At 36.1% G+C, this 14,682-nt stretch overlaps 2 protein-coding genes across 2 annotated transcripts; both read left to right on the plus strand.

Moving 5' to 3' along the window:
- The first annotated feature begins 394 nt into the window (after positions 1-394).
- On the plus strand, positions 395-12,888 carry LOC114346534 (39S ribosomal protein L21, mitochondrial). Its single transcript, XM_050641977.1, has 2 exons — positions 395-511; positions 12,070-12,888. Exon 2 carries the CDS (start codon positions 12,252-12,254, stop codon positions 12,852-12,854), a length of 603 nt encoding a protein of 200 aa, XP_050497934.1. The 5' UTR covers positions 395-511; positions 12,070-12,251; the 3' UTR covers positions 12,855-12,888.
- LOC126893265 (uncharacterized) lies at positions 2,953-5,172 on the plus strand. Its single transcript, XM_050663276.1, has one exon. The coding sequence runs from the start codon at positions 2,953-2,955 to the stop codon at positions 5,170-5,172; it is 2,220 nt and encodes a 739-aa protein (XP_050519233.1).
- Positions 12,889-14,682: the final 1,794 nt, after the last annotated feature.

Raw genomic sequence — 14,682 nt, forward strand, 5'->3', positions numbered from 1 at the left:
CATAATATCATATAAATAACAAACAGCATAAATTACTCAAGACTGTGCTCAAGATACATCAATCTACATCAATCTGATCCTGATCCGGTGTATGTGTATTTAAGTATCTCTATCTCTCAATTTTTTTACACAAATAGAAACCTTCTGTGTCCCAAAATATCCCTAAGAATACTGTAAGTCCGCTTCTGATCAATCGGCCATAATCGTACTTTTATTCCGATTCAACAAAGAACCTCTTAATATTTTTGGTGGGCAACACTGATTTTCGTGACATTGACATTACAGATTGACATTTAACAAAAATCAAAAATATAACGATTTATCCGGAAGGATAGACGTCAAGTTTTATTTTTTAGAAAAATCTTAAATCATCGTTTTAAAATTGTTATAAATTAAGTAATTATACTGTAGATATAGTTAGTTAGTGTTTGAACATTAATTTAGTAGTTAATTTAAAAGTTAAAACGGGATAATACGTTAGTAGTGAATTAGAAATACTAAGGACTTTTCTGTAAGTTTTGCCTTTATATAATCATAGTAGCAGTAGTATAGTAGAGTAGAGGCTGGCTTAGGAGATGGACACTAACTCTCCCGGCCCCCCTGACAAAGGGGGCGGGATCTATGCTTTGCTTTCATTGAACTCGCAAAATTTTTTAAATTCCATACACATGCTAGCCCCGAGACATAAAAATAACATTAATTTAATAGAAAAAGAACTCTGTGCTTTAAAAAATAAATTCCAAAACGATCAGATCATGTTAACAGAAGTTAATAACTTATCATCTAGGATTGAAAATATTAGTAGAAGAAAAGTTGAATACAAGGACACTGACTTCGGCCCATTCCTTATTATGATAGAGAGTGACAAGGGAAAAGCAGGAAATATCCATCCTATGGATATTGGGAAAGTATTTCATACAATGGGTACGACTGGAATTAAAGAAATTAGTAGAAAAGGCATGAATAGAATTGGAGTAATTTTTAACACCTCCAAACAGGCAAATATGGTACTAAATAGTACAGAAATCCTTGAGAAAGGATTTCTTGCTTATATACCTCAAAAAATGCTAACATCAAGGGGTATTATTAGAGATGTAAGTATAAATATTTCAATGGAAAACATAGTTAACGACAGTAAATTACAAAAAAACGTGAAAATTATATCGGCCAGAAGACTTAACAGAAGAGTTTTAGATAGCAGTGGGACCGTTACATACATTCCAACAGGAACTGTACAACTACTCTTTGACGTAAGAACTCCCCCTAAAGAAATAATCATATATTCAAACTTGGTAACAGTAGATCCATACATCCCTCCTGTACAGCAATGCTTCAAATGCCTAAGATTTGGGCACTCACAAAGACAGTGCAGGGGAAAAGCAAGATGCCCGAAATGTTCCGATGAACATACAGTACAAAGCTGCACAGTTTCTGTACCAAAATGCCTATACTGCGATCTTGATCACCTTGCCACAAATAAAATTTGCAAAGAATTCGAAAGACAGAAAAAGATAAATGAAGTAATGGTCTTCCAAGATCTCACCTTTTTTGAAGCTGCCAAGCTGTTTCCCCCAATTAAGGAAAAGCCAGAGAATTCGAGAATGTTTCAGAGGAGAAGTAGGGATTTTCCTTCTTTACTATCCAGCTCACCCAGAGCATTTACTCAAGCACTTCAAAAATCCCCATCCTCCACTCCCCATTTCCAGAGTCAAAGTCATGTGGTCCCAGTTAAAAGGAAAAATAAAGTAATTCTTAAAGACATTAGTTATGACAAAGAGGCGCATAAAGCTCTATTAAATGAGGATCTAAGCAGAAATTTACCTAGATTACCGATTTTAAACAAATTAAATGATTCACAAAAGTATACGGGATCACAAGGCCCAAGTTTTGCACTCTCATTAACAAGCAATCGTGTACATTCTCAGGATAGTGTATTTTCAAAAAACGTTGATTTAACCTCTGATAATAATATGGATTTTGCAGGTTTTGATGAGTCACATAATACATCTAATTTTAGTAAAAGTAGTGTTGACTGAATTTTCATTTATTTCTTACAGATAATATAATATATTATTTTTTATATTAAAAATAAAAAAAAAATAATAATAGTAACAAATTATATATATATATATATATATATATATAGTTATGATATTTAATATTTTGCATTGGAATATTAATGGTTTCTTTAACAATAAGCAAGATCTAATGGTGTTTCTTAACGAATACGATGTTAATATCATTCTTCTAAATGAAACACATCTGAAATTTTCACAGCACTTGCATATTCCCAATTTTTACTGCTATAGGGATGATAGGATTGATGGATGGGGTGGAATAGCTGTACTTGTTAGAAAACCAAATTCGGATTGATTTCGCGCCGCGGATCACCTGTGAAGCATTATGTAAAAAAGAAGAAGACTAATATAACCTAAAAAGTCAATCTCTTTTTCCAAGACAGAAATGTTTGTTGTTCACGTTTTCAGTTGTTGTATTTTTTGTATAAGTAAAGTAAAGTTCTTAAAATAAAGCTCAGGTGAAGGAAATATCGTATTATTTCTTCCGAACTTCTCCGGCCGGCTAATAACGGGTAGACTTTAGCAACGGTGGAACATTTTTGGCGACCGTGACAGAGGACACGTGAGTTTGTTGGAACTTTTGTTGGTATTTTACGTACATAATTATTGATTTACGAGAAAAAAAAACAGTTTAGTGAAGTCGAGAGAAATACAGTCAGCCAAGGGGCAACAAATTAAAGATTTAAATGGCTGAGATTGAAGCAAAAAAGAAGCATAGAAAAGTGCTGAGAACAAGTTTTACAAAAGCGGGCAATCGTTTGTACTCTTTGTTTAAAAGAAGTGAGCCCGATTTTGATGCAATTGAAACAGATTGGACGTGTTTTGAATTGAAGTATACTGAACTACAGGTAGCAGACAATGACTTTATAGTGAAATGTTGGTTGAAGCCACTGAAGAGAACCTTCTTGCTGAGATGGAAGACTGCGATGGATACAAAATGAGGTTTACAGAGTTACACATGTTATTTAAAAGGCTGGTAAATGCTCGTAATGAAGTGAAAGTGGTTGATGACTCTGGTAACTCAGTAAGTTCAGAAGAAGAATTAAAAGGTAAGCGTAGATTTAAGTTGCCCTCTATTCAGTTTAAGCGTTATGATGGAAATATAAAGGGATGGCTACCTTTTTGGTCACAGTTCAAAAAGATTCATGATGATTCATTCATAGATAAATGTGATAAAATAGAATATTTGATACAAGCAACTGTTGAAGGCAGTAGGGCTCGACAACTTGTTACAAGTTTTCCTATGGTAGCTGATAATTATCAAAAGATTATAGAGTGCATGCAGGCTAGGTTTGGCAGGGAAGATCTTCAGATAGAAATTTATGTTAGAGAGTTACTTAAGTTAGTTTTAGAAAACTCTATGGCTACTCAAAAGTTAGAATTATCTCTGTTATATGACAGCATTGAAACACAGTTGAGAGCTTTAGATACTTTAGGGATAACCTCGGATAAATATGCCGCAATATTGTATCCATTGATTGAATCCTGTTTGCCACAGGATATTTTGAGAATTTGGCAGAGATCTAGTTTTTGCAATACAGCAAGCTCGGCTGATCGTAATTTAGGATCAAATCTTTCTTTGAATTCTAATATGAATAAAGACACAACTTTGGAATTGAAACTAGTCAACCTTATGAGTTTTTTGAGATCTGAGGTAGAAAATGAACAAAAAATATCTTTAGCTAGCGATGGTTTTGGTTTAGCACAGAATTTTAGTAACTTAAATTTGAAATCTGATAGCGAACATGTTCGTAAACGCAATGTCAAGAGGGAACCTTTATTTTACACTGCTGCTGGTTTGTTAAATAGTACAGATGTTGTCAAATGTTTGTTTTGTGATGGAGCACATGAGAGCACTTCTTGTTTTAAGGCACAGAAAATGAATCTAGAAGAAAAGAAAAATTGTTTGTCTAAACATAAGGCATGTTTCTTTTGTTTGAAGGGGGGTCATCAGGCGAGGAAATGTCGCACACGTTTAAGATGTATTTTATGCAGCAAATCCCATGTTCCACTTATGTGTCCTAACCTTTCTACCAGAAAATTTCCTGATCTGACAGATAAACAAAATGTTGATAATACTCCAAAGGACCAAACTTTAAGTAATTTTACTCACACTCATGTTTTTATGCAAACTGTTCGAGTTAATCTAAAGGGTCCTAATGGTACTTGTGTTGTGAGAGCCTTAATTGACAGTGGTTCACAGAGGTCGTATCTTTTGAAGTCTGTAGCTTCAGCTTTGGGTTTGGAAGCCAAACGAAGGGAAAAAATCGTTCATTGTCTTTTTGGAGGTACTGAATCAAATAGTACACACTTTTGTTATGATGTTTTAGCAAGTCATGGAGACTACACTTATAATATGGAAGTTTTAGATCAGTCGTATATTTGCAATGAAATACCTTCAGCTATTTATGGTCCATGGACTCAGGAATTAAAGTCTTTAAATATTGAATTATCTGATACGGAAGGTAGTGGTCCGATTGAACTTTTATTGGGGTTAAATGTTGCTGATATTTTTTATACAGGGAGGCGTCATATATTACCTAGTGGACTTGTAGCTGTTGAAACATACTTTGGATGGACAATAATGGGGAAATCTGCAAATGCAAGCCCAGTGTCACAAGCTAATATGACTTGTTTAAGTTTATTTGTTAATCCATCCATTACTGAACTGTGGGAGTTGGATGTTTTGGGGATTCAGGAGCCTAGTGAGAAGAAGTCCAAGGAGCAATTGGCATTGGCAGCGAAGGAGTTATTTTTACAAACTGTAATCATAAACCAAGAAGGCAGATACGAGGTTGGACTTCCTTGGCTGGAAGGGCATCCGTCATTACCAGCTAATTTTAATGTGGCAAAACGTCGTTTACATTCGGTCGTGTCCAAGCTCAAAAGAGATAATCTCTTTTCTCGTTATAATGAAGTATTTCAGGAATGGGAAAATTTGAAAATAATAGAAAAAACAAATAGTGACTCCACCACTGGACATTTTTTACCCCATCGACCTGTGTTAAAGGAGGGATCTACGACCGCTGTGAGGCCAGTGTTTGACGCCTCAGCTAGAGAGAAAAATAAACCTTCACTTAATCAGTGCCTTTAAAAGGGACCAAATCTGATTGAAAGTATTCCACTTTTGCTTCTTAAATTTCGTAAATTTGAAATTGGAGTTGTCTCTGATATTAAGAAGGCTTTTTTGCAAATAAGTGTCAATAAAAATGATAGCGAATTTTTAAAGTTTTTATGGCTCAATGATAACGGTGAAGAAATTGTATTAAGACACAAAACAGTAGTCTTTGGTGTGAATTGTAGTCCGTTCTTACTTGGGGCTACCATTGATTACAACCTGTCGAAATGCCTCGAAAATTGTTCTTTACCTAATGCTAAATATTCACAGGAAACCATTGAGCGTTTAGCCAAAAGCTTCTACGTAGATAATTGCATTTGTAGCATGACCAACCGAGAGAGTTTAAACACTTTTATTAGGGAAGCGGTTTCTGCAATGTCTGATGCGCAGTTTGATTTACGAGGGTGGGAGTTTTCTGGAAACTCCGACAGTGATAATTTTTATGTAATGGTTCTGGGTCTTAAGTGGTTCACCAAAGGAGACGTTTTGAAAATTAACAGCGATTCTTTGGAACCAGATCTTTCCATTGTGACAAAAAGAAAACTTCTTTCCATGGCACAAAAAATATTTGATCCCATAGGTTTTACTGCTCCAACCACTTTGATACCTAAATTGTTGTTACAGCAGTTATGGGAGAAACAAACACCCTGGGATGATCCTGTTAGTGATGAAGTCTCGGATAGGTTTAAACATTGGGTTGCTGAGTTACCATACCTCTTTAACATTGAGATTCCTCGTTGGATATCATTTGGAACTGCTTCAGAAGAAACTAGCATTCATACCTTTTGTGATGCTAGTCAGCTTGCATATGCAGCTGTGGTTTTTTGTAGAATTAAAAGAGGCGACAAGGTTTCAGTACACCTGCTAGCTGCGAAGTCCAGAGTTGCGCCGTTAAGAAAGCTAACCATTCCACGTCTAGAGTTAATGGGTGCAACTATTGCAGCTAGGCTTTATAGTCAGGTAGAAGAAAACTTCAGTGGAGATTGTTATGAGAAATATTTTTGGAGTGATTCTTCAACTGTCATTTCCTGGATTCAAAGGCAAGATGAGTGGGGTCCATTTGTTTGGAATAGGGTTCGTGAAATAAGAGAATTAAGTTCTACGGATCAGTGGCACCATCTTCCAGGTGCGCTGAATCCGGCAGATCTACCATCTCGTGGTTGTGGTCCTAAAACACTTTTTGAGTCAAAATGGTGGAAGGGACCTAGATGGTTATACCAACCCAAAGAAAATTGGCCGACTCAAGTTTTGGAGGTAAATGAAGAAGAAATTGCTAAAGAATATAAGAAGAAAGTGGTAACAACCCTTGTTAATGAAAATCCCGTTGATTTTTGGCACTTATCTTACTTTAGTAAATTTACCAAAACTATTCGTATGATAGCATATATTTTCAGACTAGCTTACAATTTAAAGCATTCAGATCAAAAAATGAAAGGTGAATTAACTGTAGAAGAATTGAGCAAAGGCGAAGAGTTTATTTTCAAGATAATTCAACAAGAAAGTTTTAAAGGGTTGAACGATGAGAAGATAAAATGTCTTCATCCATTTTATGACAAAAGGGGGGTAATACGTCTGAAATCAAGAATAGCCAATAGAGAAGATACCTTAGATTATAGATTTCCAGTTGTCTTACCTGCCAAGCATAGCGCTGTTCATGCTCTCATTATGGATAAGCATAGAAGTTTATGTCATATAGGAACCCAAAGTTTATTAGCCCAGCTGCGTGAAAATTATTGGTTGCTAGGTGGCCGACGCACTGTTAAGTCTGTTATTAAAAAATGTTCAATTTGTAAAAGGTTTGATTCTAAGCCCTACGTTGTACAAACACCTCCGTTGCCAGAGGATAGAGTAAGAGATGCTGTCCCCTTCGAAATCACAGGTGTTGACTTTGCCGGTCCACTATACCTCAAAAGTGGTGAAAAAGCGTGGATATGCTTGTTCACGTGTGCAGTTTATCGAGCGGTGCATATGGAGCTTACTTTGTCGCTCTCTACAATGGCCTTTTTGCAAGTTCTACGTCGGTTCGTTGCTAGACGGGGCCGGCCTAAAATACTTTATAGTGATAATGGTACGAATTTCCGCGGTGCGGAAAATGCATTCGATAATATAGACTGGGACTTAATCGCGCGGGATTCATCAACGCAACGTATAAAATGGAAGTTTAATCCCCCTAGTGCGTCGTGGTGGGGCGGTTTTTTTGAAAGACTTATTGGTATAGTAAAGAACTTATTACGTCGAGTATTGGGACACTCAAGTCTTCACTATGAAGAACTTTTAACATTAATTTGCGATTGTGAGGCAGTGGTGAATTCTCGACCAATAACTTACATTTCTAATGACCCGAACGATTTGATAGCTATGTCTCCGGCCATGTTTCTGCGTGACTTAGCGGGATGTGAAATGCCAGACTGTGATTTGATAGACAATACTTCACACTCGCGTAGTGCTCGAAACACACAACGTCTACGCGAACAATTACGTGCAAGGTTTAGACTAGAATATCTTGGTCAACTAAAACTTAGGTATCACAAAGGAATAAATTTGAGCGTAAAGATGGGAGATATTGTTTTAGTAGAGAACGACAATGCTAAGCGTATTGAGTGGCCTATTGGAAGGGTCATGGAACTTTTACCCGGTAAAGATGGAAGTACACGTTTAGTAAGAGTCAAAACGTCGCGAGGTGAACTTCTACGACCAGTGCAGCGACTGTTTCTCTTGGAACGTGAGGGTGATTCCATAGATTTTCCTGATGTTGAGAACTTAGATGACAACCAGTCTCAGCAATTTGAAGTTCATCAAGATGAAACGCGTTCGGGAGTGATATCTAAAAGCAGAGTACCCGATGCGAAAATTACGCGTAGTGGACGTGTTACTAAGAAGCCAGCTCGTTACTTGTAATTTGTAAATTTATTTTCTAGTTTTAATGAGAAATGTTTCATGGTTGATCCGTTTCTCAGGTGGGAGAATGTTAGAAAATCAAATTCGGATTGATTTCGCGCCGCGGATCACCTGTGAAGCATTATGTAAAAAAGAAGAAGACTAATATAACCTAAAAAGTCAATCTCTTTTTCCAAGACAGAAATGTTTGTTGTTCACGTTTTCAGTTGTTGTATTTTTTGTATAAGTAAAGTAAAGTTCTTAAAATAAAGCTCAGGTGAAGGAAATATCGTATTATTTCTTCCGAACTTCTCCGGCCGGCTAATAACGGGTAGACTTTAGCAACGGTGGAACAGTACTTATTCATCAGTCTCTGGCAGCTGATAGGATAGACATTTCACATATTCACTTGCCTGAAAAATGGCAGGCTATCATTATCAAATTTGAAAAAATTTTTATTATAGGATCGTATAAGACACCAGATGTTCGTTTTCGTAAGGAGATCTTTAGAGAATTGGTTCAAATGTGTGATAAACCGTTTTTCTTCATAGGTGACTTGAATTGCCAACATTCTTTATGGGGTTCATCATCTAACAATCCGAACGGCAATCATCTTGCAGATCTTTTGGAGGAGGATAACTTGTGTTTTCTCAATACGGGTGAGGCGACAAGAATCTCACCGCCTGACTCAAACAGTGTCCCTGACGTAGCTATAGCATCTCCAGGTTTGGCTGTGGACTGCCTCTGGGAAGTTTTTCCAGAGATAGGAGCAAGTGATCACTTTCCTTTTGTAGTGTGTTACGGGCAGGATAGAAATAGTCCCCAAGGAAATGACCCTCTTCAAGATCGCAGTATCTTTAATGTGAAAAAAGCCAATTGGGAACAATTCAACCAATATATTGAGTCTAACATTAACAACATCCCTAATGAGTCTTACACAGATTTTCAAAACCTAATATTAGACGCAGCAAACAGGTTCATCCCTAAGAAAAAGCGTGTTAGATTCCATAAACCACAATTACCTTGGTGGGATGAAGAGTGTTCAGTTTTAATTAAATCAAAGAGGGAGGCAGTCAAGAAGTTCAAACAGGTACCTTCTTTAGAAAACTTCATTAATTTTAAAAAAATTAGGGCACATTGTAAAAAAGAACTTAAATCCAAAAAGAAAAAATCATTTGTTGTGTTTTGTTCCACAATTTCACCTGATACTCCAATATCAGTAATGTGGAGAAAAGTGAGAAGTTTCCATAAGGCTTTCACTAAAGCCTCAGTTAGAACTCCTAGTAATTCATCGTTAGGGGAGGAAATGCTTTGTTCATTGACTCCACCTGTATTTGAGGACATTGCGTCTCACCCAGTGAAATCTAATACTATCGAGTGTGAACTCTTCACTTTAAACGAACTTTCATTGGTTTTGGTTGAACGAAAGGATACTGTGCCGGGCCAGGATGGTATAACATTTTCTATGTTGCAACATCTTCCAGAGTCAGCAATCAAGTTCCTGTTAAATTTTTTCAATTTATGTTTAAAGGAGGGAATGCATATTCCCACTCAATGGAAATCACAAACAGTGTGTTTAATTCCCAAACCCAATAAAAATATAAATTGTCTTTCGGGCTGGAGACCAATCGTTTTATCATCGTGTGTTAGTAAACTTTTAGAGAACATGATAAAAATAAGGTTAGATTGGTATGTAGAACATTTTATGATCCTATCGCCTTTCCAGACTGGCTTTCGTAAAGGTAGAGGGGTGTCTGAAAACATAATTCATCTGGTCAATGAAATCTCAATGAATATCTCAAAAAGGAAACCAGCAGCTGCTGTTATGTTAGACATTTCTTCTGCATATGATAAAGTGTCAATCATCCAATTATTGGACGCTTTGGGAGATCTCAATTTGCCATGGTTACTTATTGAATTGGTTAAACATTTATTGACTAATCGTTTGGTGTCTGTTCGTGATCCTATTTCCTTAAATCTGCTAGGACCAAGAACTACCAATGTGGGCCTTCCTCAGGGTTCCCCTTTGAGTCCAGTACTATTTAATATTGTCATCAATATAATTTCATTTTGTGTGCCAGAGGATGTTCTAATTACTCAGTATGCAGACGATGTTGCCATCTATTGCTCCGGCAACAGCTGGGTGGATGTTGTGGAAAAATTGAATGGTACAGTAGAAAGTATTTCTAATAAACTTCATGATATGGGAATGTGTCTGTCATCTAGCAAGAGTCAAGCAATTTTTTTTGATAGAAATAGGAATAATATTCCGAATTTACTAATATCAGTGAATAACACACGTTTAGATTGGAAACAAGAAGTTTCTCATTTGGGAGTTATTATAGATAGTTCCCTTTCTTGGAGAAGTCAAATTGAAAAGATGGCATTGAGGGCTTCCAGTGGAGTCAATATTATTCGTTGTTTGTGTCGAACTTGGTGGGGAGCACATCCTGCAACTTTACTCACTCTATATAAGGCATACATTAGATCACATCTTGACTATGGATCCATTTTTCTGGGAGGTTGTGCACGTTCTCTACTTGCAAAATTGGATAAGGTTCAGTATAGAGCTCTTAGAGTGGTGGGGGGATTTATGAGGTCTTCTCCAGTTCATATAATTTTGTCAGAGTGTGGAGAAACACCGTTAGATCTCAGAAGAATATGGCTAGCATCTAAATTCATTTTAAAAGTAGTAGCCTATGACAACCCAATATATGCCTCAATTGAGCAATTTCACAATGTCTTTCTGGGTTACTTTAGTTTTTGGAGAAGAAAATATTTCCCACCAATACTGGCTGCTTACCAGAATACTTTACATGAAATTCATGAGGTAGCACATAGCTCCTTATTTCCTTGTCACTCCTTTCCACTTAATATTCAGATTTCTCCTATGGCTTATGAAACTGTCAATATGGGCAAAGAAGCAAATAACCAAACCAAGTTTATGGAATGGTACCTCAATAACTGGTCAGAATATAAACTTATTTTCACAGATGGATCCAAAGATAAACAAGGTAATGTAGGTATTGGGATATACCTTAACGAGAGAACACAGTTAACAGCAAGATTACCCTCCGCTAATTCAATTTGCTCAGCAGAAGTATTTGCCATTAAAAAAGCATTAGAGTTAATGCAACAGAATAATTTTACAAAGTGCCTCATCTGTAGTGATTCTAAGAGTGCTCTAGAAAAAATCACAAGATCAAGCTACAAGGCGGCAATAGACTCACAAACTCTCCAACTAAAACAAAAACTATGTGAATTTGATGAACAACATAGAGAAATTAAATTTGCATGGATTCCAAGTCACACTGGAATTATTGGGAATGATAGAGCTGACCATCTTGCGAATCTTGGAAGAAAGCTGCCCATTAGTGAAGAACCAAAGGCCTCCTTTAAAGATTTTCAAATTAAATATAAAGAAAACCTATGGATCGGTTGGGAAAATCGATTCCAACAAATAGGACAGGCAAAAGGAATTACTTATTGCTCACAAGTTACAGTTCCATATAAAAAGGCATGGTTTACAAAATTTCCCAACCTGGGGAGAGGTATAATCACACAAATGTGTCGTATGAGAAGTGGACATTGTAGTGTTCCTGTACATTTATTTAGATTGAAGGTAGTGAATTCAAACCAGTGTTTATGTGGCAGTGTAGGAACTTTACAACATGTTTTATTGGAATGTACTAGGTTCCAAAGAGAGTCCCAGTTGCTTAGAAGGGAACTAGAAGGTGATCCGACATTAACTGATGTGTTGTTTAAAAATTTAAACTCAAAGACATTAATCGCAGTGCAAAAGTTTTTAACATCAACAATGACTCGTGTGTAGCTTGCTTAAAAACTTTATGACTTTATGCTTGCTTGCAATGCATGTGCTTTGTGCTTAGTGCGGTTTTGCGTGGTAGTACTAGAACTAGACCATTAAGAGTAGAACTTTAGTTATGGAACTTATAAACAATTACAAAGTTTTTTTTTTATCTCTTAATATTTCAGATTCAGGAGCTATGAGCTTAAGCCCAGATGTACCTCAGGTACGGCTCTTGAATATTCAAGTCTATATTCACGGATCCTGGCCGGATAGCCCTGGCAGCTAAGGCCATTCAAATGAAGAGAAGAAGAAGAAACAAAAATATAACCTAAATTATTTCAATCTTTTTATTCACAAATTTTTGAAAATGGCTCTATTTTTGAAACGAGCCTGTTCTCAAGTTATTAGATTTTCACAGTTAACAAACAGGAATATAGTTTTTAAAAACATACCCGCCGTATCACTAGTTTCCTCCGTACATTATTCGAACAAACCAACTCCTTATGAAGTAGTAAACAAAGATGAGGAAAAAAGTGTTACAAAAGAAATCATAAGTAAAGTTAATAATTTAGTAACAAACAAATCTCACGGAAGGCTCTTTGCAGTAGTTCACGTAGCTGGCAAGCAGTTCAAGATAACGGATGGAGATGTTATAGTGATAGAAGGTTACTGGCCACCAGACGTTGGAGACAAAATAACTCTAGACAAGGTATTGTTAGCTGGATCTGCCGATTTTACCCTAATAGGAAGACCGATTGTAGAAAAAGGGTTAGTAAAAGTAGAAGCCACTGTTATAGAAAAAACTTTATCACACACTAAAACACATTTCCGAAAGAAGAGGAGGAAACAGTATATGAGAATTCACTTCTATAGAATTCCTCAGACCTATTTAAGAATTAATCAGATTAGTATTGAAGATGAAGTTAATAACCCAAAAGAAGTTAGAGGCTTAGAAACTGCTGTATTTTAATTTTATATGTTGCAATAAAGGATAATTTGTTTTATTTTCTGTATTTTTGTAAGACAGCTATAATATATTATAGTTGAGTATGCCTCAATAGTAGACTACACTGGGTAACTCACTTTAACCCTTTCACTGCAGTAATAATAATATAGGAGTGTAGACCTGTGCGGAAACATTTTTGTAGGTATATTCAAATATGATTTATTTACGAACATAGACAACCAGTTTTACAACGGACGATTCACTTTGATAAAATAGACCTTTCTACATGTGCAAAGTTAGTTTTGTGTCATTCCAAAACTGTGGATCATCTAGTTTATATTTGAAGTCACATTTACATGGGACGCTATGTTGTGCGGTCCACATTTTATGAAACACTCTGAGGACGTGATATCACGCTCTCTGCAGTGAAAGGCTTAAAACATGAAAATAATGGGTTTCTAATTTTGCGAACATTTGAAAATGGTTCTGATTATTGTAGTGCCTATCTGTTTTGGATGTTGGCAATCTGTACTTTTGCACACTGCTGCTCTGAAAAGATTTGTGGTTATGTTGAACCAAGTACTTAGATTTTTTAGCCAGGAAATCCTGCACCTTCCTGGTCTGTTTTCCTTCTACTTTTCCCTGTAAGAATAGTTGCAGCAGTCCATATCTTTCACTATTCTGCATGATGTGAATGAGGTATTCCATTTTGGCTGTTTTTATTGTGGTCAACAGCTCTTTTTCTTTTTGGATTCTCAACAAAACACCCTGATTAATAACATGGTTGGTATAAGACATCTTCAGGATTCGATGATGAAGCCACATTTCGAAAGCCTCAATATTCCTGTAGGTGGTGTCTGTGAGAGTCTACAGCTCAACTCTGTACAACAGTCTTGCAGACATCCATTGTACAACATCCTATAGTTCATTCGCTTTCGAGATGACAAGATTTCAAGTTTCTGAAGTCTGATTCATGGGCATTTTGTGTCGTCTAAGTTTATTGTTGGTTAAAAATGAATATATTCTATATTACAAATTAATTTCTAACCAATGACAAGCTGCAATGAGACGAAAAACCCACAAATCAAGCGTCTGAATCTTGAAAGCGAATGAACTATAGTAACTTGATTTTTATGGGTATTGGTGAATTATATTTGATATTGGTAAATTATATTATATTTGCAGATCTTGCTTTCTCTATCCTACATTTGATTTCTTTCTAGGGAATGGTCATAAGTTTCATTGATGTTCGTACCAAGATAGGTGTATGATTTTACTCTTTCTATTTGTTGGCCATTCACACTGATTCATCCAAACTGCTGTTCCTTCTTAAAAACGGTGCTTTAAAATATATGTGCTCTATGTAGTAAGTGCTTATAAGGATGAATTTGTAACAATCTTGCTATTCACTTTGGGCCCTTTTTGTAGTTGAGAAGGCAGCTCAAATATTTAAATGGCTTGACTCTGATTTTCTTTGCTATGATTTTTTTCCTTTTTTGAACTTTCTCCATCAAGGATTTTATTACTTGTAGGTAGTCATGTTCCAAAGCTACTCCTAAATCCAGCTTGCTCTAATGGTTGGTGACAATCCAGCTTAGGTCCCAGTCTGTTAGTAATTATTCTCATAAAGAACTTATATAACAATCGATATCTGCAGTTTCCATGTTTTGTTACATCTCCTTTTTTATGAATTATCATCATAATGCCACTATTTCAGTTTTCTGGTGTAATCCCTTCAAAGAGGCAGTCATAAAGAGTTTTTAAAGCTTTTAGGACGCATTCTCTCTTAGTATTATCATTCCACTTACAATGCCATCTTCTCCAAGTGTTTTGTTGTTCTTCACAACTTTTG

The sequence above is a fragment of the Diabrotica virgifera genome, chromosome 1 (assembly GCF_917563875.1).
Source record: "Diabrotica virgifera virgifera chromosome 1, PGI_DIABVI_V3a".
Taxonomy (NCBI): Eukaryota; Metazoa; Arthropoda; class Insecta; order Coleoptera; family Chrysomelidae; genus Diabrotica; species Diabrotica virgifera.